Source organism: Scatophagus argus, chromosome 13 (genome assembly GCF_020382885.2).
Source record: "Scatophagus argus isolate fScaArg1 chromosome 13, fScaArg1.pri, whole genome shotgun sequence".
In the NCBI taxonomy this organism is placed as follows: Eukaryota; Metazoa; Chordata; class Actinopteri; family Scatophagidae; genus Scatophagus; species Scatophagus argus.
The window spans coordinates 1,200,307-1,227,169 of NC_058505.1; the positions used below are offsets into that span (position 1 = coordinate 1,200,307).

Below are 26,863 nucleotides of genomic sequence, written 5' to 3' on the forward strand. Positions count from 1 at the left end.
TCTCTGAGCACCAGCAGGCCTACCAATGATTAAGACTTGAGTTTGGTCCTGATTGAGCTGCCATTCAGAACTTTGATATGGAAGATACAGTTCAAAAAGACACAGCAACATAAAGCGTTTTGTTTCACGTGAAATCTTGTTTCATTCTCTCCAGAACAATACAAATTAGAAAAATAATCAAAACAAATTATACATACGTTTTAGATACATGTAACAGAAACAGATACTGTTCTTACAGCGGTTAATTACTCAGATTGACTTTGGCGTGTGAAATCGGCGGAGCGCGCCTTTAATCTGAATGTTATTCTCCCTGTGTGTGATTCCCGGGCGTCGGGTGCAGTAAGTCGGACTCCACCGCTAGAGTTCTCCCTTTGGTTCACCAGCTCCGCACGGCCGTGTTGGCGCTGTCTGTGTTTACCTCCCAGCCCAGCGCTGCTGTACTGTGGCCAGCTGGACACAAACCACCATCCGCAGCCTCGGCTAGCCCGAAAAATACTAATGTGAGCTGTCTCACGTCCAGTCCTCCGCGGATTTCCTGCAGCGCTGTGTGTTAGCGACACTGTAGCAAAGGTGAGTTTACATTTTATGCTTTTAAAAATGGCACACGCTCGATGACAACATTGCGGCCAGCTCGCCAGCAACCAGAGGCGCTAGCACCGTTAGCCCTGGCTGCCTTTCCTATCCCGTGATGGAGGACTGTGAACATGGCGCCCTCCAAAACAAACGAGTGGGTAGCTGTTTAGTCGACAGTGTTTCGCCGTGTTTTGACGACGTGCGGGTCTTCAGGTGTGCCAGAAACACCACGAGCCAGTGGCTTCGTTTGTGAACCTTGTCTTGGTTCGCTGTCAAGTTGGCTAACTTGGGTTTATCAACCAACCGGCTGTGGTTAGCTACGTAACAGTTTACTAGCATCGCTAACAAAAATTAACACATCACGATAGCACTATTGACAACCAGCCATTGATTTTACGCGGTTGTTCTGTGTTTTATGTTATCATTCAACTCGCAAACAATTTGAGTAGGCTGCTTTGAGTTTTTAGAACACGTTAAATTGGTTCCTTTGTCTTGACAAGCGTTGGTTTGGACGTTAGCTAGCCTGCTAGTAACATTAGCAAAACCCAGCTCCTTGACTCTCAATGCCCGTGGCCTTCCGCTGCTAACTCCTTCTGATCAAATGTGCCAGTGCTGTTTCGTCCGTGTAATCACCACATTTGTGGTTGTGTTGTTAACTACAGTGTGATAGTCCAGATAACCCTTCAAAGAGCGGCTCATTTGGTCGCCTCATGTTGGTGTGAGCCTGCTTGCCGTTAGCTGGCTAACGGTGGAGGGCAGAGGCTAAAACCTTCGGACGGCACTGCATCCTTCACACCTGTGTGACTGTCAGCGCTGATTTCACTGATATCGTAATGAAACGAGATCGTTATTGACTTCAGCACATGATTGGAGGTGTTGTCGGGTTTTGCAAAGAGGAAACAGCAGCGCTGTGTAGACTCTTTGTTTACCCTGGGAGCCTTGAAATCCTCTCAGCCCGTGTTGGCTGTTTGTCTAATTGGCCTCCGGTGCCGCACACCTCGTCTGAGCAGAACCGGTCGTCCCGTCACCGTGTAGCGTGAGCTCCCCGGAGACGGAGGAGCGGGCCGGCACAGGTGTGTGTGTGTGTGTGTGTGTGTGTGTGTTGTGTACATGCCAGCACAGCAGATGCACACGGAGGAGGCTAACATGGCACAGGTGGTCCTCTTTCACACCTACTGCACTCGACACAAAAGAGGGCAGCTCGTTGTGCCGTCACCTCACTGCTCCCATCCCGTCTTTCTCCTTCGGCTTTCTTGACATGCTGTGAGGTCTGGACCTGGTTTTGATTGATAGTTTGATTGTAAGCCATGTGCTGAAAATGCGGTTCCACCTGGCCTCTCAATGCTGCACAGCAGAACATGCATCCTGATGTGAATATCAGAATATTAACACACTGTTCCTGTCAACAAAAGTAGCACCTCAGCTGTTTGAACACACTCTGCAGCTCTTTTCATTTTTACTCTTTTCAAAGTGACGTGAATGTCAAAATCCGGCTGTACCTTTTGGAGACTGAATTGTTGCTGGATTTGATTCATTTTGAGAATCCAAAATTCATGATTTCTGAAAATTATGAGAGAAATATTCTGTATTATCTGTATTTACAGTAATTACTAATATTCTGAATACTTTTCCCCTGGTTTGTGTCATTTTCCAGCACAGTTTCATCTTATAATTTGTGAAATTCTGAATCACAACAATAACAAAAAGGTGGGGAAATCTAATAGTGACGGAGGAAGTTCAGACGGTGGCAGCGATGGCTTTAGGTGGCTTGGAAACCTGGCTGGTATTTGTGTACTTGAAGCCAGGTAGAGTGACATCTGAAATGAAGCAGAAACTTATGATGCTGTGCTTAATGAGATGATCATACTGCACTCCATCGTGGCCCTGAGACATTATACTGTGTGTTTACTGTTTACTGCAGCTAACCACCTTGTTGTGTACATTTGCATTTATCTTAGTATCTTATAATTTGCAGATTTGCTTTTAACAGAAAATATCCTTTTTTTTTATTACACTTTTAGTTTCACGCTAAACCAGATTTCATACTCGTGTTAAGATGAACATCCTCTTCATTTGTCACAGCCTGCCTTACCACAAAGAGTCATGAAGCTGAGAATCTTCCTGTGGTTGGCTTTTGGCTGCGATTCAGGAAGGTGACACCTTGGGTTTCATGGATGGTTCAGTGGAGGACCGCGTAAAATTGGATTTGAATTTCTCAAGATATTCGAGGAAGGCCAAGCCTGTGCACCACATTAAAGAGGCAAACTGGTACTGTTGAGAACCTTAGAAGGTCTCTAAGATTTTTCCTTGTTAAATTCCCTCTGACATTTGTTTTGATGTCCTCATGGTGTGGAGGGAACTGGTCTGAGTTTTAAGAATATCTTCCTAATGACAACAAGGCAGGGATGGTATAAATACTTCTCCACTGTTATGTTGTCTATATGCAGAAAGTCTTCCCTTTGATTCAGATGAGCTGAAGCTGATGAGGACGATTTGTAAAGAATCTGGTTCTGGATTAGAGGCAGTGACTTACGGTTGAAAAGGATTACATTGAGGAACCATGAACCAAGGCACAGATGAAGAGAGCACCTGAAGCCTACAGCTCAGTTAGGAAATAAAAACGGGCTGAAATTTCAACATCCAATAAAGTCCAGGCATAATTTGACACGTGTTTTCATGTAAAGAGCTGCTGCAGAATGTTATACAGTAACCACATTAATGTAAGCCAGTCTTTTTATTTTTACCCAAACAAACAATGTTTTCTTTTCAAACATGATTATCTCCTCTACTTTCAGAGTTTTGATGCTGTGAGGTATTAATGTACCACAGTCACATCTTCCTTGGTCCAGTGTCACAGTTCTTGCTGTTATGATAAGTTAGTCCAACACAAAGTCCATCCATTTGATTATGTGATTGTTGCATATCACATATTTGATGTTCAAGTTTTGCAGACTGTTTTTTGCAGGAGAGCAAGATATGTGAAGTAACACGACAGCTTCTGCTGTCCCGGCTGCTGTTATATCAGCGCTGTTACCACAGATCTTAGTGACTATAAGCACAACCACTGGTACTTATTAATTGTTTCTACTGCTACTGTCGAGAATGTGGCCTCTTCTGAGGCTGTGGCATCTCAAGTATACTTGAACCTGCTTTTCACTCACAGAAAAGCAGAAAAGACATCTGCTGATTGATATTCTTCCTTCATTTCCCACAGTTGTGATGAATAAGGAAATCATGTCACGTGTGGTGAAGAAGAGGCAGGCGGACCCCAAGGTGGTCCAGTATGTGTGGGCGGCCATCGAGGTCATCCGCAACCAGAAACAAATTGCAAACATGGACAGGATCTCCAAGTAAGTTCACCACAGATGAGACAGCCGTGATGATGTGTGTCTTTATGTCTGTAAGCGTCTTCTGACTCGAGTTCACATCCTAAAAATCCTATTTTACACTCACTCAGAGGCGTCATGTGGGCCATGAGGTTTGCTCTGACTTGTCCCCTGAGTTTCATTTAACCGGACCAGCACAGATGAGGTGAAGGTGATTTTGTTTTTCACAGCACTGAAAAGGGACATTTGGAAAACTCAGCTGTCGTGTGTCCCTTTAGAAACAATGTCCAGATTCCTCTGGACAATCTGCAGATCTCACAAGAAACAGCTTTCAGAGTGTGTGCTGTGCAGCGTGAAGTGACAGGAAGTGTGGAGAAGAGTGCGAGGGGTTAACAGACTTCTGACATGTTCGAATGGTTTGACGCTGTAAGTACACAGCATGCGTCCTGGCCCACTTACCCACAAGGATGCACATGTACCAGGAAGCAGAGGTGCCTTTCTGTGGTTTGGTCTGCTTACGTGTCCCAAACAAAGGCAGTACCTAACCGCTCCGCTTTCAGAGGGTTTCAGGTGATTGAGAGCAGCGTGGAGATGACCTGAGGCGGGAAAACACGTTCACACACCGACATGTGATTACTTGAGCCTTTTGTATGCAGACATCCTGTGTTAACCTGAGTCAGTTCCCAGGGTTTTTATGCTATTTTCAGAGCCAAAAATAACTTTTCACTTTAAAAGTTAAGTAGTTAACTTTTGTTTTAAATTGTGTAGGGCTGTTACTGACTGGTTGTACTGGTCACTGACTATAAAATGTCATTAATTAAGAGTCCAAATTAAAACAGCTTGTTTTTCCCACACTTACAATACAAAACTGAAAAGATATTTAAGTTACAATATTTGAGAAGCTACAATCTAAGTCGTCTTTGCTTGATACATAATGTATAAAGATTAATCAACTATTTAAACTGTTGCCAGTTTTTTTTTTTCTTTAGACTGATTATTTGATCCAACTGTCTGTTTGTTGTGTGTGACCGGGCGGCACAGGTGAGTAATGATCACACATAATGACAGAAGCCACAGGTTTTATTCTTACTGTTCTCTTCCACTGGGCGCAGTTGGGCGTGAACATGGGTGGGAAGCTGGTGAGGGACGGTTTGTCTTTGAGGTGAATTTAGAGTGTCTGCACCCTGCAGTCACTCTGATCGATTACACTGAATATTAGATTGCTCTGGAAGTTGTGAGGAAAGAGTGGAATTCGCTGCCTCTCGCAGGCTTTTCAGGTGGCTCTTTCAGTCCAACAAACTCAACAAACAAACTAAATCCCAAAGATTTTCAGTAAAAGCTGACATTCCAGGAACTACAAAGAGGGAATGTTTGACATTGTCTGCTTGATAAATGACTCGAGCAGTTAATCGGTCACAGGACTGTTGCTGAGCGCTTTTCTGTAACCGTCTAATAGATTAATCAACAAAACGTTGGTTTGGCGCAAACTTGGATGTGTCATTGCTGCCCTCGCTGATATCTTTTCAATCGATTTAACTTTGCTGCAGACACATTTCCACGTCGGTGTGAAAATAATAAATCTGACTTTGAAAGGCGTCCTGTCACTTAACGGAAGCGAGCGGCCGTCATTAACCCGACCTGCGATGCTCCTGCTGTGACCAGTCAAAACGCCTGAGCTGACGACAGATCAGCCGCGCTCATCAGAGACTAAATGAAACACTTAGCACATCTCACGTTGGCGAGCACCTTGGAGCTGCTTGACAAATGAATGCTGGCGGCGAGTGGCTGTTGTCATGGCAACGCTAAGCAGCTGCATGCAGTGGATAACCCCAGTTCTCATGCTGTGCACCGCCGCCACACACACACACACACCCCTCCACCTCCACCTCCGTCCAGTCCAATAGAAGAGACTAAAGTCAGTGAGGCAGAGGCGAATAATTAACCGCCTTCGCTCAGAGAGCTGGGACCGTAATCTCCTCGTGGGGCGGAGCCACGGCCACAGCAGTCAGTCAATTAGTTAATCATGAACTAAGCTAATTGTTAATTTACAAAATCTGGTATGTGTTTAACCAGCTGTGAAGTTTGGGCAGGGTTTGACGTTTACTTCCACTCGTGATATTTTTCAATAAGAAATTTGTTAAGTTTAAATGATCAGATAAAAATAACACTAAATCACTTTTTTAATTTTGTGAGGAGACCGGATGGGCGTAAAGTTACTTTAAGTTTCTGTGTCACTTTGTTGCCATTGTAATCAATAGTTTTAGTGCAGCGTTTGTGGCTGTAAGTACAGACAGCTGAAACTGGCTGTCACAGGTTTGAAGATAAGCACAGTAAGAGTGAAAATCACATACATTTCATACAAAGTTCTTCCTTTGTTTGTTCTGGTCTGATCCTGGTGGAAGCTTGTCTGACTCCACAGGAGACAGACGACGGGTGTCTCCTTTGTAACTCCGAGTAAACACAGACTCTCACCTGATTCTGTTTGTTGGCTGTCTGCCACACCTGAGGACACACGACCTCGTTCTCCGGTTCACTGCCAGGCAGCGGCAGGAAGCAAGTGGGCCTTTTGAACCACGTGTGCTCCCAAACTGGAAAATGTGGGAGCGATGGAGGAGGAAAAGGGATTAGAAATACTGTCGGTGCCCTCTAATCTGTTTCTTGAGTAGTATAAATGCAGTTTATGGAGTGTTGGGGTATTGTTGGTGGAAAATTACAAATCTGAGAGGCAAGTCATTTAAAGACAGTAGGAAAAAGGAGTGATTTCCGACTGATCATGCACATTAGACACATCAGACATTAGACCTGGTCTCAAGCATGTGAAAGGTCTTGAGCCTGGCTCGACTCATAAACAACCATTTAAAGTTTCAGTTTTGTGAGAGCAGCGGTAACCCCAGCTGCAGGTCTTCACCTGCACTGAGCGGAGAGAAATGGCTCCCATCAGCACAGCAGCCGCCGCACGTTGTTCAGCCTCCTCTCCACCTCCGTCTGCAGGTACCTGAGCCGTGTGTTTGGCATGCACCCTAAGGAGACTGCCAGACAGCTGAGCTTGGCCGTGAAGGACGGCCTCGTTGTGGAGACCCTGACTGTTGGCTGCAAAGGCTCCAAGGCCGGCATCGAGCAGGAAGGATACTGGCTGCCCGGGGATGAGATGGTAAGTTTAACAGGTTCCTCACTCAGGCAGCACTGAACACTCAGTCCTTTTTCTAGTTTCTGGGTTGCTGCTCACCAAAAGCCCACAAAAGGTTGAATAGAGCAAACAAGTTAAAATAATGGATAGATTGGTCTCAAAAGCAGAGCCTGCAGTATGGCTGTGTGGTCTACAGGAATGTCAGGTTTGAATTTTATTAAAAGACTTATCTTTTCCTTGGTTTAGTTTCTTGATTTCAGATTACTGCTTCAGTTTATAACTGAGCTACATGACAAGAAATGCAGTAAATGTCCATACATGGTGATGGACACCTAGAATACATCACAATCACAGGAGCTATTTCTAATGCACAGAGCACTTAATGATTCAGTGTGTAAGCGACACAGGTAAGTTAGCACAGCAGCTCCATTTGAGACCACCGCACCGGCTGTAGGATCGGCCGTAGCCACCACCCATCTGTGAGCACAGGGTTGACGGTTACAGCGCACTGACGTCACATATTAATGTTGTGAGCTTAAGGAGGATGAAGAACTGCTGAGTCCCGAAATGAACAGGACAGGTAGAAAAGAAAAAGAGGGACAATTTGGTCAAATCAGGGACCTCAGTGATGTACAAACAACCAGGAAACACGTCAACACACACAGTTTTCAGTTTGTTTCTCAGTAGCCTTGATCACCTTGCCACTGGCTCTGGCATATTAATCTTTTCCTCTCTTTCCATTTTCTCTCATTTCCCCTGTTAGTTGGGGGTTCAGTGTAGTGCAGCACTGAGTGTGTCGTTTCACTGTGTTTCAGCTCTGCCTGGAGACAATCCTCATGCCTTTTATCATTTACTGAGCAAGTGGCACGTAATTGGTGGCTGCTTTAATCCCGGTGCTGTTTGCATCAGGGCACCAACACCTGGACAGTATCTGCTAAGCTTTGCCCAGTAAACTACAAAGCACCAGCTGGGAATATCCTGCAGCACAACCAGCAGCAGCTGATCTGATTCTTATCACGGTTATGATAATGATATGATACAACAATAGGAAAGAGCTTCTTTTCTTACTTCTGACATTAACTAGTTTGTGGTTTTGTAGATCACATATTTGCATCCAAGACTGTTTGATATGATGGCAGGCCAAACCTTGGAAAGCAGCATGACACACAGGGGCACTGAAGTGTCGCAGGCTCTGTCTGTACAAGAACATTCACACAAAGTGTTGTTAAAATGTGTTGGGCTCTCAACAAGCCGTGACCAGCGGAGCTCAGGTGTTTTTAACAGCGGCACTTTTAAACACTGCTCTCTGAATCACTTGCAATCACAGGAGCCGAAAGCCGAGGGAAGCAAGGTAAGGGCTGCATTGTTCTTCTCAAATTCAGGGTTTGTTCTTCATTCGATCACTTCATTTCCCCCTCCCTCTCAACTAACATCATTCTGTGAGAAATCGGTTCTGCCACATGCAGTGCAGTCAGGGATTTGAGTGAATCTTTTTATGCGGGTTGCAGAGAAACTGAACAGCAGACAGCAGTACGTATGTATTAAAACCAAATGCTCTCAGAGCCAGTGGAGACAAATTGGGTTTTGTTGCACTGCGTAATGCGTGTGATTGAGGACGCTCGCTGCACCTTTAAGTGAAAATATCACACAAGGTGAAGGCTGAAAACATGTTTCCATTTGAAGATGTGATGCTGGCCGGCAGTGCGGCGTTAAAGGCACGGCCAGAGGCTACCTGCTGTCGTTCAGTCGTACCGCGAAAAGCTTCACCAAAGTCCACCACAGCGCTGTGCACACGTGGCTAAATTTCTTGTGGAAGTGATCAGTGATCTCGATGAAACGTGCGCTTGTTACTTCTCTGCTGATGTGTCGTTGCTTGACGTCAGAGCACGCTCACTCACTTCGTCCAGCTCAGGGCCCGCCTGTCACGATGACCACTTCAGGGACTTATCGTCCACATGCTGATGTCGGAATAACGAGCAGAGGTGAACCTGAACGTTTCTTCAAATTGTTTCCATTGTTGTGGTCGCGTGGCTTTATTTTATGTTTTATTTATAATCGGGATTCCCTAATATGTTTTCTGCAGAGCTGATAATGATTATGAGTTACTGAAGAGACCAATAAACATTTCATACTGTTAAACAGTAAAAACAAAACAAACAATTTAGTTACATTCTGTCACTGGTTATTCTAAGCACAGTTTACCCAAGTATGCACATTACTTGTATTTTACTGAAGTATTTAAATTTTCTGCTGCTTTATGCTTTATGCTTCTACTTTGCTTCCTTTTGGAGAGGGATGCTGTGCTTTTTGACTCCATTCCACATTTCTTTTCTTACTTAGTTGGAGTCACTATGTCGATTGGGATCATTCAGTGTTGATAGGCTGTTACCTCTGAAGTGTAACCAATCAGATGGTGTTGTGGGCGGGACACTGAATGAAGCCTCTGCATCAGTGCCAGCGTAGCACACTTTTAAATACATTCATTAAAAAAAACTCTCATGATAATTGGAACAATGATGAATATATAAGAAATATATGATATTTTTATGATTGCTTTCCAATTACAATATCTGAATAATAAGAATTAAAATTGCGCTTTGAAAGGGTGTACTTGTGTTACTATGGCGTCACATTCCGACTGTATCGGTGGCATTGAGTGGTCATCGTGGCAGCGAGGCAGATATCGAGGGTAAATTACAGCCTGAACAGAAAAACTGAATTGCATTTTGCTGTGAGATGACAAGCAACGCGAGCACAGCTGCAGGTTGGTAGCCAGCATCTGTGCGTTTGTAGTATTTCTGGTCTTGGTAGTTGTAGTTCTCCTCACAGGAGGTGTGTTCTGCCGTGTTCTTAACTTCTGTCTGGCATGCTTATTTTCCTTTTTGCTTTATTTAGTAGCTGGAGCAGAGTGGAGGCGGGAGAGGGAAGGAGGGTGGTTGTGGTCTATGTGGTCGTGCTCTTTAGTTTTCTCCGTGCCTGCTGCCAGTAACACAGCCGATTCCTTCTTGGAGGTTAGCGGTCACGGAGTGGGCGGAGTCTGAGTGTGCGGGAAGCAGTTGCCAGGTGGAGGCAGTTCTCCCTCGGCAGGTGCCTGGATTCAGTCCAGCTGGCTTATGCAGTGTCCTTGTGTTAACCTCAGGAATACTTACTGCTCAAACAGATAACTGATCGTAACATTTAAAAATAGCACAAACTCTTGAACAGGTTTGAAATGCACTGCCTCAAGTCAGATTGGATTGAATCCAGGTTTGCCCAAATGATTTCCTTTAATCTGTGAATTCATATCCTGACTTTCATTAAAGACACAGCTGAATGCATTGATGAAATGTTGCCGGTTAGACTGATTGAGTGTGCACACTTGTGATGCATGATGATGAATATGATGCACTTTGACAGTACTGACCCAAAGCCTGTAAAGGAGAGCTCACAAACACGCTGTTTAAACCTACAAAGTCGAGGGTGCGTCCTCGTGCAAACGCTGTTGTCATCTTCACAGCCTCCTGAGTGATTCCACTCGGTTTGTGTAGCTTCTTTGAGCTCCCTGCGAGCTTCTGAAAGGATGACGCTCTCAGGTGATTTTGTCCAGGCGGGATGAGAAAGCCGTGTTATGGAGCACAGGGTTTTCTGCAGGGGGTCACGGTGGAGGTGGAGCTGAATCCCGGGCTCGTCTTGTGGGTGATGAGAAGGCGGGGTGCTCGGCTCTCTGGCGTGTCCCAGCTTGACACTGACAGTGCAGAGCTGTTCGGCAAAGGAGGATGGCTAAAGGCTGCCTCGGCTCCTCCTCTCCGACTATCCAACTTCCTGTCTGTGTTGGCAGCTTTTAGTTGAGGCTCATCTCTCCCTCCAAAAAGCACAGAGCTATTTCACGCTGATTCTAACCCAGAAAATGGAATTTCTGGCTCTGTTTTGAGGCTTATTTTCCTGTGTTTGAAGGATTAATTATGTTGGAACTTGATTTCGGCCCGGTTTTATCAGAATATCTTAGATTATCGACCTTCCAGATGATTAGATCTGACATTCAGCATTTTCCTCAAGTTTTTATGGTTTTCTAAACTTTAACACTAAATTTTATTTTTACTGCAAATGTTTGTGAGTTATTGACCTACTTGATCCCTAATAATCAATACGGCCCCAGAAAGACCCGTGTTGTTCGATCGCTGCCGTGTCCTTGGCGCTGAGCCTCTCGTCTTTGGTCACGCGGCCCAACAATAGTGAAGGACCTATTGACATTGGACAGAAGTGAAGGACCATTTTTACACTGTCAAGTGTTTGTGTGGGTGTGAAGTCTCGAACACTCTGAGAAGTTCAAGTCCTGCGAGGAGTCTGGACTTCAGAGTTTATTCACACCTGGACTGGCTTTGATTGTGAGCTCTGGAGAAGCTGCCCTCACTCAGTTCATTTAGGAACATGTGTTGCACTAAATGTGAGCTCTTAAGGACTGAATTTAAAGGAGTTAGAGTAGAAAGAGAATATCAGCTGCTATTTTAGCACTTTTTTTAAAGCATCATTTATTTTTATTGTCATCTGTCAGGCTTTGAACAAATAGATTCAAAGGATTTCCTGCATTAGTGGATCGCCAGACTGCTTTGAACGTTTGGAGTCCATGTGTTTGTCGTGTTTCAGGCTCATGTCATACAGAAATCATTTTTACATCAGCCTTTCTTTTTGAAAACGACCACAACGCCCAAAAAGAAGGTTTTGATCCACTGATAGCTTGATAAAATTAAGGCCACAACTAAAGATCTTTTAGGTTGTTTTGGGGTAACTCATTTAGTGTGTAAAAAAAAAAAAGCTTGTAAATTGCTTGTTTATACATTTACAATGACATAAAATACTGGAAACTGAGAGTATTTGGCCTGTTGGGATGACAGATGACCTAAAGAACAGAGCTGTCCTCACTCCTTTTGTCCCCATGACTATTTATGGTTGCATTCAGGCTTGCTTCACTTGTACACAGACTGTCTGGTCCAGCTTGGTTTAAATCTGCATGTGTGCCTTAAAGGCGGTGCTGCAGTGTGCAGATTGATCAGGGTTATTTAGGAAACTGCTCCAGCTAAGAGCCACGGATTTGACCAAACTGTGGTCAGCCAGATCTCCTCGCAGAGTTTGATACCTGATCAGCTCTGCAGTCGAGTGTGTTCCTCCCGTTCAAACCCAGTCTCCAGCACATGAACACATGGAGAAAGGATCCAGACCAGAGACTGAAGTGCTGCTGTTCTTTGTAGCTGTCAGCGAGCAGCACTCAGTCACGACTCTCCTGCTCCCCCCTGCTGACTCAGTCCAGACTGTGAGTGGGAGGATTTGGACTCCTGACAGGTTAATAAGCAGTTGAATTTTTAGCGGTTCATACTTCCCGTCTGTGTCCTTCACTTGAACCCCTTTGTGATATTTCTGTGATTAACATGACGGCCTGGGCTGGGTATCGCTTGAAGTTCTTACAGCAGTACGACCTCCAGTGCGCAGATGTAAGTGGCAGCAGATCTGGAGCTGTTCGGTCATCTGAGCTGGAATTTATCAGCACGCATTTTCTATGTGGTCCCAGGGTTTTGGAAGTGAACCGACTAAAAAGTAGTGAAATTTTTGGACCCGTTGCAGCCACGTTTACAAGATTCCAGCCATTGTTCTTTTGTATTCAGCTTTAACTGAAACAGGAACTTTCAGACTTCACTAGTCATGAATCTGTAAGTCTGAGAGCCAGTTTTCCTGCAGGCTGGACAGAGTTGTTTCCTCCCTTGCCGTAGTTGGCGGGTTGGAGGGGGGGGTCACCCAAACTTGTGCTCTGCTGTGTCTTTCCTGCAGGAGTGGGAGACAGAAAGCCACGACTGGTACTGCTTCGAATGTCACCTGCCGGGCGACGTCCTCACCTGTGACAACTGCTTCCGAGTTTATCACCTCAAGTGTCTGTCGGAGGAGTTCAAGCCCAGAGACGGGGGGTCCCACTGGCAGTGTGTCGTCTGCAGGGTAAGACGGTCAGATGTGGATGAGTGTGTGCTCTCAAATCACCTTTCTGTGTTTTTAATGATCAGTGAGCATGTTTTTGCAAAGAGAAGACCTTGTGGCTGCTCCAGTTTGAGGATTAACTGTAGTTTATATGGATGTGGTTGGATTTGGGTTTAGGTTAACATTAGGCATCTGCATGCAGCTGGTTAGTTATCGTGTTTTGAACCAGAGCTGGCATCTTAAACTGATGTTAGAAAATACCTGCACAGTCTTCTCTTAGTCAGAGTTTGGATTGAGTTATTTTGGACACAATATATGACGATCTTTCAGCCTTCACAGCGCTCATATGCAATAAACGTCCTCTAATAAGAAAGTGGACTTTCAGTGACTACAGTTTAGTCTCTCTTACCCAGTGAAGGGTTTCGTTTTGTTCACATTCAAGGCTGTCTTTGTGTTTTTCAACCTGAATTCTGTTTATCTCTGTTTTCATGTCCAAGTGACTAATGGGGACGACACTTTTTAAAAGCTGTCCAGTAATGAGTGAAGCTGGTGCTGACAGCCACCAAACGGACTGCAGTGTAACTTGTGGCTATTGAAAATCTCAAAGTGCATCTGCTTAAAGCGTTTGCACCCGGCGGGCTCAGGTTGGTTATGGAAAGGACCCCTGCAGAGGCTGAGCGGTTAAACAGGAAGATGCTTTTGTTCAAGCAGAAACAGCACGACTCTCGCCAAACCACACGGACCCCATTTGCGGGAACTGTAATCTTATCACCTAAATGTCATCCGCTGACTTCTCTGATGTCTCACTCCTCGAGGTGAATTAAGGTGATCGTTGCAGTGGTGAAAAGGCTAACCAGGATGGTTTTGATGAGTTTTATTTTGTTTTGTGTTGCGTTGCGAATGAAATGTGTGTCATGATGGTGACTATTTGGCAAGTGTCTGTTTCAGATTGAATAAAAGCGATGGTACTCTAACAGGAAGCGGGAATGTAGAAAAACACCCCGAGTCTGCCGGTTGAAGTGGACGTATGTTGCCGCTGCAGTTTCATCGCAGTGCGTTTGGTTGCTGTCGACTGCAGCGGCTTCACTCCTCACTGACCACCTTCAAAACCTTTTGTCATCGTTAGTCTCTTGGACATATAAAGATGGGAAAATGGGGTCCAGCGTGGTGCTGACAGGAAGCTAATGTGTCGTTAAAAGACGACAGCAAACCTTCCTCTGCCAGACTCTTGCCTTTGTGTTCTTTTGAGCGTATTAGAGTGTGTGGGTTGCAGGGTCGGGTAGGAAGCTGCTCTGGACTGAAACTTTCCCTCCTCCCTGCAGGGCAGTAAGAAGAAGAACCTGAACAAACAGGAGATGAGTAAATACCTGCGCTTCATCGTCCAGCGTATGAAGGAGAGGGTGAGAAAGACTCTGTTCAGTTCTACCTTTAACAAAGAGGTTCCTTCACTCACTTTTTATGTTTAAAGCCAGGACCTCATTTATCTTCAGCTTATATTTGACTGTGAAGCCACTCACAAAGTGAAGGCTGAGTTGAAGTTTGGCTTTTCACTATTGCATAAAAGCCATCAAGTCTTTAACCAGGATTTGTACAAAGTCTTGAAAGTAGGAGGAAGATGCTTCATTTTAACTGTTATGTTTTCAACATTAGTAATGTGCCTGAACTCAGACACTCTTTGAAAAACGCCCGACTTTGGACATGGTTTTTCACCTGCACAATCGCTCATGTAAACCAAAACCCTACTTGGTTTATTTGTTTGTTGCCTCCTGTGTTGTAATTAGCAAGCATTAAATAGTCAAGCTCAAAACAGAACGAAAGTTAGCTGTAGCCCTTCACACCAGCTTTCGTCTCCTCCGTCCTTCCTCCACCTCTGCTGCTCTGTGAAAGCTGTTAAATCTAATTTCTTTACCTCCGTCTCTCTGCACTCTTCCTGTCTCCCTTCATCCCACCGCTGAATGTAAAAATGCTCTCAAATCTCAGCTCATTTGCCCTCCATCTCTTTAGGCCTCCCATGTGACCCTGCTTCATTACTCCACCTAACAGCGGCCTCCTCCTCCCCGTCGAGGGTATTAAATCATTATCCTTCCTCCACTTTGCAGGCAGTGGACCTGAACAAGAAAGGCAAAGACACTAAACATCCCATGTACAAACGTCTGATCCACACACCGCTGGACGTCTCCAACATCCAGGAGGTAACCACCACGCTCAGACTCCATTCTTCTGCCTCACCGATCCATCAATTTATTCTCCTTTTCCTCTGTTGACCTGACTGAAACTCCATCTCTCCTTCTAGTTTAGTACCTTAAAACAACTGCCCTGTTCTTGTTTGTTAGTTTAGTTTTAGCCTTTATTGACATTTCAAAGTTAAAGCTTTTCTGGATTGGCTAATGGAAGCTCCTCTTTGCAACGTGTTCAGGGATGTGAAGAAAAATGTCACTGAATTACGTAAAGATCCACTCCACAAACATGAGCACATTAAAGGCCTTAAATGGCACCTGTTCCTCCATGTTTAACTGCAGGACACAGGATGTCTCCTGCGTCTCAGTGTGTCACACTCTGGTAAAGTGAATACTGGACCAGGATTGGCTGCCAAACTATTTGTGATGTCACAAATCAAGCAAAACAAAGATTCTTAGTGTTCATAAGTTTATTTTGAGATAAATCAGTTGTAATTGTAGATATTAGGTGGTCATGGAGCTGCAGCGATTGGTCAATGGAAAGAGAATTAGTCACCAACTTTTATTAATTAATCCGTTCAGTCAGTTTTCAAGCAAAATGTCAAGTTTTTTGCTGGTTCCAGCTTCTTAAATGTTACGTCTTCTTTGTCATTTATGGTAGGAAATGAAGAGGCCTGTTGGTTGGACAAAAAAGCAACTTTTTTGGGCAGTGATTAATTAGTTCCTTGTAAAAATAATCAGCCCTGTGTGTGTGGGTGTGTGTGTGTGTGTGTGTGTGTGTGTGTGTGTGTGTGTGTGTGTGTGGTGCTCTGCCCTCTCCTGGTCTTCTCTCATGTTGACCACCACACATACACAACACAAGGCCAGCATGTGAATGTGCCTCTTTGTGCTCAGCACTTTGTTCTCTTTCTTCCTGCCCAGCTTTCTCTCGGTCCATATGTTTGACTCTGTCTCTCTGTCCTCTGTGTCCTCTGTGTCTCTGCCTCAGAACCTGTCTGAAGGAAAATACAAAAGCTTCGAGGAGTTCAAAGCAGACGCTCAGCTGATTGTTCACAACACGGCCATCTTGTATGGAGGTAGGTCAGAGGTGTACACGTTTGGCCCATCGACACACTTAAAGATGGTCGACGCGCCTCCACTTCCTCCAACTGTGCAGTAGTGAGCGAGATGTACGAGAACGTTTCCTCAGTCAAAGTCCAAAGGTTGACCCATTTTAAACAAGATCAGGAAGAGTTTGGTCAGTGAAGTGAACGTGTGAGCTTTTGCTCCGCTCATTTCGGAGGTTGGGATCAGGATTTTCTTCTTGTTCTCTGGCTCTCATTATCGTTTCATGTTCTCTAACTGTTTGATGATGAATCCTGATATCCTGCAGTTCACAGCGACCAGGCGGAGATCGCACGGCTGCTCTTCAGCGACACGTGCCACGAGGTACGGACGCTCTTAGCTTTGGATGACGGCTTATTGTCTCCTTGAATCTGTTCAAAGGGTCTAACTTTTCTTTCTCTGTTTCCTCCTCCTCCAGCTGAATGAGTTGTTGTTGTGCAAGAACTGTTTCTACCTGTCCAATGCCCGACCAGACAACTGGTTCTGTTACCCCTGTGTGAGTATGAGCGAGCCGCCATGTTGTGTGTCCCAGCAGAGGCAGCTGCTGTTATTCAACATCTTAGCGTAATATTGTTTTTCAAGGGGACATAAATGAACAAAAAGAAATCAACAAATCCTGATTGAAAATGTTTGTCATTTTTGCGAGAAAGATGAGAGATGAAGTGATTGATGGATTATCAACTAAATTAGTCTTGAGCTCACACGTCAGAACGTCCTCACTCAGAAATACTCTGCTGGCTCAGATCTTTGGTCCATCGGCTTTTTGTGTGTGTGTGTTCACCTGGCAGAGCCCCAGCCATGACTTGGTGTGGGCCAAGATGAAAGGATTTGGCTACTGGCCGGCCAAAGTGCTTCAGAGGGAGGACAACCAGGTGGACGTGCGCTTCTTCGGCCACCAGCACCAGAGGTGAGCACAGCTGGCCGCCGCCGCGCGCCATCACTTTTCTCTTTGATTCGTTCTTGGCAGGATGTCGGCACCTCAGGCCGAGACTCTTTGTGTTCTTGGTACCACAAGATATGTTTAATCATTCATGAGGTGGCCTGTCACTGTTCTCACAGGTGTGCACACCTTTAGGCTGACCACTTTAAGAGTCTCTACAGCCCAGAGCTGTTCATGAAACGGCCCAGTTTGTTGAGTTTAAAACTAAGTAAACCTTAAACCAGCTCATGCAAAACTGAAAGACTATTAAAAAGCTTAAATAAATTAACTTGGTTGCCGTGCCGCTTGGTTGACTTCGAGTGCCGTTTTCCTCATCCTCCCCAGAGCGTGGATCCCCTCAGACAACATCCAGGACATCAAGGTGAGCGTCCAGCAGCTGCAGGTGAAGCGCAGCAACGGCTGGAAGAAGGCGTGCGAGGAGCTGGAGGTTTACCAGCGCTTCCTGAGGGAAGGCCGCTTCTGGAAATCAAAGATGGAGGACAGCAGCCTGCCACACCAGCATCTCCAGCAGAATCAGAGCCCACGCCAGCAGCAGCAGCAGGAGGGCAGCGGGAGGACGGACAGGCTGGAGCGGACGGACGAAGCCGAGTCCAGCATCTCCTCCACCAGCAACGAGCAGGTCCGACATGTGAGTTCACGTCCGCTTCTTCTGACGTTGTTTTGGTTTTTACCTTTTTATTTTACAGATGATGAGATACATCGTGCTGAACTTTACTGAGGCAGGGCTTTTCCAAAAATAAATGAATAAATAGAATAAAAACATGCTACAGCCCCAGGGCAAAATGCTGGACCAGACTCTGGCTGGCCGGTCAGTCGCTCGAATTTCCACCCCAGCAGGTGAGCAGAAAGCCCCCACAGCTGGAAACCAGGTGTTGTGCAGGCACAGTTTATGGACCAAGTGATGACACTCCTGCGCTTAACACCACGAGGCCTGAGCGTGTCTGAATGAGGCCTCAGACTCAAAATGTACTCACACTGCAGAGGACTGAAAGGACACAAATTAGACAGTAAAAGAGCAGCACACAACCATCAGGTCAAATTTAGTCACATTAACATGACACAAACTGAAGCACCGCAAAGATGAATAACAGCAAATGGCGCCATCTGGTGGCTGAACTGTACATTGCCGGTCCATCATGGTACAGACTGGGTTTGAGCTTGTCAGAATAACAAAGGAGAACATGCATTCTGTTGCCTTGAGTGTAAAGGTACTTTACCAGTTTACTGAACGCTGTTGAAATGTTTTGTTCTGTTTCTTCCAGCTCAAAGGCAGCCAGGAGCCCAAGGCTAAGAAAAGCCGTCGATCTCAGATGGTCGAGCCCAAAGAAGAAGCCAGCGTGAGTTAGACTGTCATCGCCCCAAAACCTACAAAAGTCACATGGTGGCCACAGAGTATTTGTTCATAGCTGCATACAGTTACTGCATGCTTGGTTAAAGCCTGAGCGATAAGAAGATGATTTGAACAGGAAGCTCGTCATCTCTCAGTGGGCTTGTGTCAACTTTAGCAGAGACTTGAATTAATTCATTATTTTTCATAAGATTCTGTGCCAGTTTGAAGTTGTGATAATTGAATTCATTAAATCATCAGGAATTATGGTAGTGATAATAAGTATTTCTCGTCCCTGCTGGTTTGACCATAAACAAACTGGTATTAAGTTGAGACAGTCATCTTAAGATGGTGAACCCAACAGGAAGTGAACACCTGAAAATGTGAAAATACCCCCCCCCCCCCCCCAGGACCCCGAGCCAGAGATGGAGGCGGTCAGCTCCAGCCAGGAGATCCCCGTGTCCTCGGCGCCCCAGCAGCCCGAGAAGCTTTCGGTGTCCACGCAGACCAAGAAGGCCAACGGCGGGTCGCCACGCACTCTGCACCGCGGCACCCAGACCAACAGCGACGGCGCCTGCCAGAACATGTGCCACGAGAAGTACACCAAGGTCTTCAACGACGTCAAGGAGATGATGAAGGCCGACAACAAGAGGGAGACGGAGAGGGTGGTCAGAGAGGCCCTGGAGAAGGTGCGTGCGATGACCGCCGAGGTCCTCGTCCCTGACTTTAACACAGCGGACTCAACGTGTGTCCTCTGTGTGTGTGTCCAATCAGCTCCGTGCAGAGATGGAGGAGGAGAAGCGTCAGGCGGTGAGCAAGGCGGTGGCCGGAGCTCAGGCGGAGATGGAGAGGAAGTGTAAGCAGGTGAAGGAGAAGTGTAAGGAGGAGCTGATGGAGGAGGTGAAGAAGCTGGTGGCCCAACACAAACAGTTCATCTCCCAGACCAAGAAGAAGCAGTGGGTGAGTTCGTGTTTGGCTTCTCGTTTGTTCCTTTAGTTGAGTCGTGCTGTTGTAGACGCTTCCTGTCTGTCCTGCTCCTTCGCTGCTGTCACTGGATGTCCTCAGTGTGGCTGTTTTCCTGTTTGCAGTGCTACAACTGTGAGGAGGAGGCCATGTACCACTGCTGCTGGAACACCTCCTACTGCTCCATCAAGTGTCAGCAGGAGCACTGGCACGCCGACCACAAACGCACCTGCCGCAGGAAGAGATGAACCAGCCCCGCCCCCTCTCACCCTACACAGCTCGCCATTGGCTCCTGCCCTGTCCTCGTCCCCCCCGTCAGTCGGTGTCCACACACACACACACACACGTCCCTCCTGCTTCTCCACTTGCCTTCCTGAAAACTTTGTGGACCTGATGTTTTCTGCGTGAAAAGAGCAGTTTGTTCCCTTTTCTTTTGTTTCTGTTATTTAATATATCCATTGTGTTGATTTTTCTTTCTGTATTTGTTTTGTCTGAATGGCGAACAGATTGCTCGAGAGCTCGACTCGGACGCAGTTACGGCGTGATTTGTTTTCTCTTTTGTTTTGTTCTTTTCTTTACTGAAGTGCTAATTTTGAGCTCATGTTGGAGAATGTGTTATTTAAGTGTTTGGTAACAGATGAGCATTAACTGAATACATTTTATTACCTGATTTTTTTAAACAGAAAAATTCGCTTTTCTTACTGTAAATGCGACAAACGCGCCGTCGATCTTGCGTTGGCGTACGCAGCGGCAGCATCCAGCCGGCTCTGCTTTCATAGAGAAAACCAGTTTAAAAACGACAAAAAAACTGCAGACGATCGTGTATAGCGGATGACATGACTCACAGATGTTAAATTTTATTTTTTTTCTCTCTCTTTTTCATGAAGCGGTTGCGGTGATGGCACCTTTTATCATTTCTACCTAAAATCTTCTTGTCCTCAGTCACTTATTGGGAACAGGGTCACGAGGTCGGCCTTTAAAGACGCCGACACAGTAAATCTTCCATGTACTTTTACTATTATACTTAACACAATTATGCACATTTTGGGGTCTTTGTTCTTGTAGTTTTTAAATGAGCGGGATGTTGACGGGCGCATCTGGCTGGCGACTCTAAATTGCCCGTAGGCGTGAATGTGAGCGACGCGTCCGGGTCGCTCCCGCCCGTCGCCCGGACGCCGACCCTGCATAGGACGGGATATGAAAGAAGTTTTGAATTTGTCCTGAATCGGGGGGGGGTGTACAGGTTTTTACTGAGCTGGATCTTAGAGTGTTTCATGATTTGACACTTTGGATATTTTTTTTTTTTTTTAATTTTGCACACTTGGTTTTGTTAACAACCCAAACGCTTGTAATGTTGCCAAAAGCAGTTTGTTGAACGTCCCTGAGAAGACGTGGTCGTCCTCCCTCCTGCTCTGAGCGTCGTCGGTGTCATTTTTATGGTGATGTACACTCGAAATTCTTTTTTATCCTGAAGTGAAGCTTTCACTGCTTATGCTGTAGTTGGTGGTCAGTGCCTGTTTCTCTTTTTCGTTTCTCATCTTCTGACACCCAGTAAGGCTTCATGCATGTTGATAGTTTCCTAGTTTGTCTTTTTTCATCATTACGGTAAAAAAAAAAAAAGAAAAAAAGAAAGCAGACCAGAAGCTCGCCGTGACGACGGATGGACCAATATAAAACATTATGCAAATGTGAACGATCAAATGAATCTTTTCTATGGTTTTCCCTGCGCTGGATGTCGAGTGTCGATGGTGTATAAATATGGTGCTTGGATGTTTTTGGTTTTTTTTTTTTTGGTCTCTTTGGCAATAAAATTGCCATTTTTTTGGTTTTCTTTGAGAAATGTGACACTTTTAAAGTTTGACTGTTTCCTCAGTTATGAAGATTGACTGAACAGAGGAAAACGCTTCACTTACTCTGTACAGACGCTTTTTAACACACAGACTGCTGTTAACGTGTGACAAATACCGTAAATTCTCACATAGCGGGCAGGACCTTTTCTTCACCTCAGGCGAAGAGACACGCAGGCTTTTATTTTGTCCCGTTGGTCCTCTTAACGTCCTGCTGCTTCTTCGTGCTCTCAGTGAAGACTCCAAGCGTCCTCCATCAGTTCGTCATGTCTGGTTCAGGCTGATTATCGCTGTGAGTTTAGTGTAGAAGAAAACAAGTTTTTACTCCATTCTGTGCTAACAGAAAGCCATGCAATACATCAAGTTTTTATGAATGAATTATACCTGCAGGAGATGATCCAATAAACTGAACTATGAGGAACACTTTGAGATGTTGGAACGTTAGTAATCATGATTAGTTAACAAATATTAGCACTATTGATTAATCTATAATCTGATAAATAATTTCATTTATGAAATGACAGAAATCAGTCAAACTGTTCCTGAATGAAAAATCCTCACATTAGAGAACTAAACATTTGATTGATCAATTATCAACATGGTCAGCAGTTCTTTTTTAGCCTGAGTTTCTCACTGCAAACTCCAAACTTTTATTTTGAAGTCTGTACAGGAAGTGTTGAGTTCCATGAACAGCAGCTAAAGCAAAGGCTGGTGTTTGTATTTTTCTTACTGTCAGCAAATCCCACAAAGGAGCAAAACTGACAATTTGTTAGTTTGCCTCCAAATACTTTCTGACTTCCTGTTTGTGGCTCTCAGCTTGAAGCTCATTGGCTCATACTGAAGATGTAAACCTTTTAAAACACCTTAAACAAAAAGTCTGACTTTTCCACTGGTTTATCATCAGACAGACTGGAGGAAGTAAGTGCATTTGTTGGGGACTATTTTCAGCAGTGGATTAATCCTTATTTGGTGCCCGGTGTGTGTGTGTGTGTGTGTGTGTGTGTGTGTGTGTGTGTTCACACAGTGTGCCTCGTTGGTGGGATTTTTACATCACTGGAGCACAGAGGAAGAAGAAACTGTTGTCTTTCAATATTTTAATGGGATTTGATGACAGTGAGAGAAATGTAGAAAATCAAAGGTTGTTAGAAAAGCGTCCACTATTAGAGGATTTACGGTACCTGCTGTTCCAGACTTTAACCTGCCCCCTCGCCGTCTCTGATTCGCCCTTCGGACTTTCAGGTGTGACACGTTCCTGTACAGTTCAGCTGCTGTTGACTTGGCGTCGGATGTGCTGCACGTCATCGTTTGCTTTTTCCAGCTCACTTTTAACGTTGAATTTCTGGAAGAAGAAAAGATGTTGGTTATGTTCTCTTGTCTTATCCCAGTTCTCATCAAGCCGTCATTTTATTCGGAAATCATCTTTGCACTACATGTAAATAAACTGTGTCAATATCTCCTCCCTCACATGTAAATGAACTTTGTTTTTCTGTATTCGCTGCGATCTCGATGACTGTTAATTCTAGTTTCGTGCAGCCGTTATCACATCAGCTTCTGAGGTTTGTGTCATTTTCACTTAAACGCTCAAAGATTTCAGTGTGTGTTGTGGCTTTTAAAGGGAAATTCTGGTACTTTTAAACCTGGTTTGACTCATTTACACACCGATGTGAACACGTGGATCAGGTTTAAAAACACCAGAATTCCCCTTTAAGTCGTGTTGAAAACCAACCAATAAACTTCTGTTCTCCCAGACTAACACACACACACGGCCTGCTTTTCTTGGACTGTTTTTATATTCGTCCATCCAGCCGTAAAGATGTCAGTGTGACATCGGGTTTGATGTCATTCCGGTTTGTACCTCTGGTTTCTCGCTGCATGAGTACACGGTGTGTGTGTCACTCTGAGTGATGCAATATGACGACGATGTTTGTTTTTATTTCCTGGAACTTCAGTCGAGCCAAATCAAAACTTCTGAAGCTGTTTGCAGCTCGGAAGAAGTGGCGTAAAAGATCAGATTGTGGCCCATCAGCGGACTTTTCACTGCTGTTATTCCAGAGTACTTTAGCTCGTACTGTGCGAGTACTAGATGAAATCCTGCTTGTACTTACGGAGTATTTCTGTACTTCTAATTGGAATAAAACCAGTGTCTCCTTTGTTCTCACCTCCTGTAGGTCATCTTCTCTTCTGTCCATATGTAAACTATTAATTGTGGCTTAACATTTTCTATGCTCCTGATATTTTTTGTTTTTGATGCTTTAGCTAGCAATATGTATATAAATATATTCTATGTGCTAACATGGAGGAAATAAATGTATCGACAAGTTCCTGGGTTTCCTTTTTGTTGTCTCTGCTGGTCTTTCTATAAACTTTAGTTTGTGGTTTGGTTTAAATGTTTGTGGGGCCCAAAGCATAGAACAAAAAAAGAAGGTGCGTTTAAGACATCCAGTCCAGTTAGTGTGGATGACGACTCAAAGGAACTACTTTCTGTGGCGGAGGCGCAGTAGTTCTGATAGAAACTGCTGACAGACCAAAACCAAAACTTTGCACGCTGAGATACGACTGCAGGTAAGACGGGACTACTTGCTCTTATGTGACGTGTCACTGGGATGAACGAGGACATCAGCGTCGACCAATGGGATTAGCTGTACTCTGGATGGGCGGGGCTTAATCTTGAAGTGGGTGTGGCTAACATTCAGTAGTTAAGGTAAACCTGAAACAGATCACAGGTTGCCGTTTTTACTATTTCTTAGAAAATTATTTAGAGAATTTAATTCGAGTACTCGCTCAGTCCTGGTGATGGAAACTACAATTCAATTCAGTTTTATTTAAAGTGCCAATTCATAACACAGTTATCTCAAGACACTTTACAGGTGTGCAAACAACACATTCAACAAAAGGAAAAAAAAAGAAGAGAATCAGACAAACGGGTCCCAAGGCAAAACCCCACACTGAGTAAGCAACTACAAAACTTTTGCTTGTGTGCCACAGCTGCAGGCTGTCAAAGCCTCAAAGCCTCATGGGAGCTGTAGTTGTTAAAACAAATTTCCTTTTTATGCCACAGAGTGAGACTCTGTCAACAGATCCCTCAGACACAAACCGCTGCTGAACCAAATGAGTATTAATCCACCACTGAAAATAGTCCCAAAAAAACAAGTGAAAAATGAGACTTGGAAAGCTTTACGTCTTCAGTAGGAACCAATGAGCTTCAAGCTGAGAGACACAAACAGGAAGTCAAAGTGTTGATCCTGCTGCACAGGAATGTTAAAGTGAGTTAATCAATTATCAGTTGTTGGAACATTTTCATTTTAATCAAATCAGCTGATGGTTTGATGGACATTAATTCTTCAGAGCAGTTTGGAGGTACTTGTACTTTATACTTCCATTCTGAGACAAACGGTGCACTTTTTACTGCTCTACATTTGTTTGATAAGTTGATAAAGTTAATTAATAAATCTGAAAGTGTCCAAACTTGGCATACAGTAAAAATATATGTAACTACTTTTGTTTTAGTATATTTAGTAGCAGATACTTTAAGAGTTTTACTGAAGTACAGTTTGTACAGGTGACTTTCACTTCATAGTTCAGCTTCACAGACTTTTACTCATGTTCACTTTTTAAAGATATTCTTCATTTTGTTGTCCAGACTCGAAATCAGCTAACAGCTTGTCGAAGTGAAACATTATTGTCTTAATTCTTTTCCACTCTGAATTTAAAAAATGTTTGTGACGCTGTTTTATTTCTTAAGCAAATGTGAACAAAGCGCATTAAAACCTACATGGAGATTTCAGTGACACACTGGCTTTCAAAGTCAGATTAACAAACATTACAAACGCATAACTCTAATAAAATAGCATAAATTCACAATTCAGTCAAAGAACTGTGGATTTATAGCGAGTCGCAGGAAGCGTGTTTACCTTAGCATCGCGGATGCTGAAGTCTCCGTCGTTCATTCAGCGTCGCATCAATCCGTGAGGTTCCAAAGGCTTTTAAAGAAATCAGACTTTGGATGTGAGCAGTCGATCGTTCATGTTTGCTGAGACTTCTTGGCAAGTTTTTCAAATCACCGAATCCAGCTTGGGTCCAGACATTGTCACACGTAGAGAACAAAAGGCAGGGAAAGCAAAAAGGCGGGTTTTTGCGGCAGAGCCACAAAGCCGATCTTTTCGGCTAATCCACCCCGTTTAAAAGACCGACTTACTGCCGTTTGTTTGAAGCAGACCTCGTCGGTCCGCCGTCGAGGTCTGCTTCAGTTTTTATTAAACCTCTAAAACCCTCCATTCAAGCTAGCGCAAAAACAGTGTGTTGGATTGTTTGGTTGTTGTTGTTTTAACTTTAGCAAGAGTAAACCGCGTATTAAACTCCCGACCTTCAGGCTCACTATCGCCCCCGTCTGTGAGGCAGAGGTACTGCCTGCCTCACGACAAGCTTTTCCTTTGTGGATTTTTGTCCGATCAATCACACACATACGTGCAATACATTACCGATCACTATGGCAACTAAGACGTATGATGAAAGTGTCGTCAAGCAGGATACTGGAAACATACATAAAAATGGAAACAAGCACGCGCCAGGTGCACGCGCTCAGTCCACGGCCCCGCGCTGCCTCACCTGTCGTCTCTCCTTTGTATTTGAAATACAGGATTTCAGCGATTTTGACTATAAAAACGATCAAAACCACACCGAAACTGCATTAAAGCACAAGCCAGTGGAAAAACATTATTGCTTATTTAATTTTATTATTTCTTTTTTGTTCTTCTCATGATGGCAGGTGATCACAGACTTTTTCTTCATCCGGAGAACATTTTTCACGTTTACCATCTGGATGTTTTATGCTTAAAATGTGCAGCGGCAGCATTTGGAAAGTGCTGACTCACACACGAGGGCAGGTAACATACTGAGCATCACCTGTCTGAATCACCTGTGTGGACGACATTTCAGCTGCTGGACGATACCGAAGTGATTTTGTGAGTGACACGTAATAATATGAACAAATCCAAAACACCTGCGTGTCCTCTCAAACAGACCGATCACAGGGACGAGGTTTGTGTCCTGGACACGTGGGACCAGTACGCGAACCCCGCGGCGTCTGCAGGACCAAGCAGATGAGGTTTCTGACGTGAGGAAGCGTTAGGGTGGAGTTCATCCATTTACGTCGGGGGGATCAGGGGTGGGGACGGTCATCTGTTCTAAGCTCGTGGGTGCTCACATCGGTGAACACCTCTGTTGGACCACTCACACCTTTCACAGGTGCCCCACAGGTGAGCATCTGACTGGTTCCGTCAGCAGGTGTCCGCGGCTCTGCTGGTTGTCACCTTCCCGCCAAACCATCGGAGATCTGGGTGTGTCTGGATACTTCTGTCTACATGGTGTTAGTTTGCAATGCTGGGGACACGTGCTGTACATTTCCGGGTTCACGTTGCTGGCAGGTAGATGATAAAAGGAGGATCGTGACACACAACAAACCTTTGACCCAACTAACAACATTAATAAATACGCCAACATCCCAGTTTTTACTGTCAAAATTATTGAAATATTTTATTTA

The 26,863-nt window shown here is 44.7% G+C and overlaps 1 protein-coding gene and 1 long non-coding RNA gene across 7 annotated transcripts; one reads left to right on the forward strand and one right to left on the reverse strand.

The window, feature by feature from the left end:
- Positions 1-184: 184 nt before the first annotated feature.
- Positions 185-23,644, forward strand: zmynd11 (zinc finger, MYND-type containing 11). Of its 6 annotated transcripts, none has more exons than XM_046407964.1 (16): positions 185-570; positions 3,788-3,923; positions 6,891-7,050; positions 8,354-8,377; positions 12,826-12,987; positions 14,289-14,366; positions 15,066-15,158; positions 16,132-16,219; positions 16,516-16,571; positions 16,666-16,743; positions 17,036-17,154; positions 17,512-17,806; positions 18,450-18,524; positions 18,925-19,203; positions 19,289-19,474; positions 19,603-23,644. In XM_046407964.1, the coding sequence occupies exons 2-16, from the start codon at positions 3,793-3,795 to the stop codon at positions 19,723-19,725; spliced, it is 1,947 nt and encodes a 648-aa protein (XP_046263920.1). In that variant the 5' UTR covers positions 185-570; positions 3,788-3,792; the 3' UTR covers positions 19,726-23,644. The 6 variants fall into 6 exon arrangements, with proteins under 6 accessions (XP_046263920.1, XP_046263922.1, XP_046263921.1 ...); XM_046407960.1 differs by having other exon boundaries at positions 191-570; positions 17,512-17,815; XM_046407961.1 differs by lacking the exon at positions 185-570 and adding an exon at positions 601-727 and having other exon boundaries at positions 17,512-17,815.
- Positions 20,170-26,093, reverse strand: LOC124069167. The gene is made up of 2 exons (XR_006845025.1): positions 25,236-26,093; positions 20,170-22,663 (listed from the first exon to the last, which is right to left on the reverse strand). It is a non-coding gene; the product is annotated as an uncharacterized LOC124069167 (long non-coding RNA).
- Between the last annotated feature and the right edge of the window lie 770 nt (positions 26,094-26,863).

What these genes read in the sequence shown, in the direction of transcription:
- zmynd11 (XM_046407960.1), top strand. Translation starts at nt 3,793, where the DNA reads ATGAATAAGGAAATCATGTCACGTGTGGTGAAGAAGAGGCAGGCGGAC. An exon ending in ACGTCTCCAACATCCAGGAG is followed by an intron (nt 15,159 to 16,131) that starts GTAACCACCACG and finishes TCTCTGCCTCAG; the next exon opens with AACCTGTCTGAAGGAAAATA. An exon ending in AGACCAAGAAGAAGCAGTGG is followed by an intron (nt 19,475 to 19,602) that starts GTGAGTTCGTGT and finishes TCCTGTTTGCAG; the next exon opens with TGCTACAACTGTGAGGAGGA.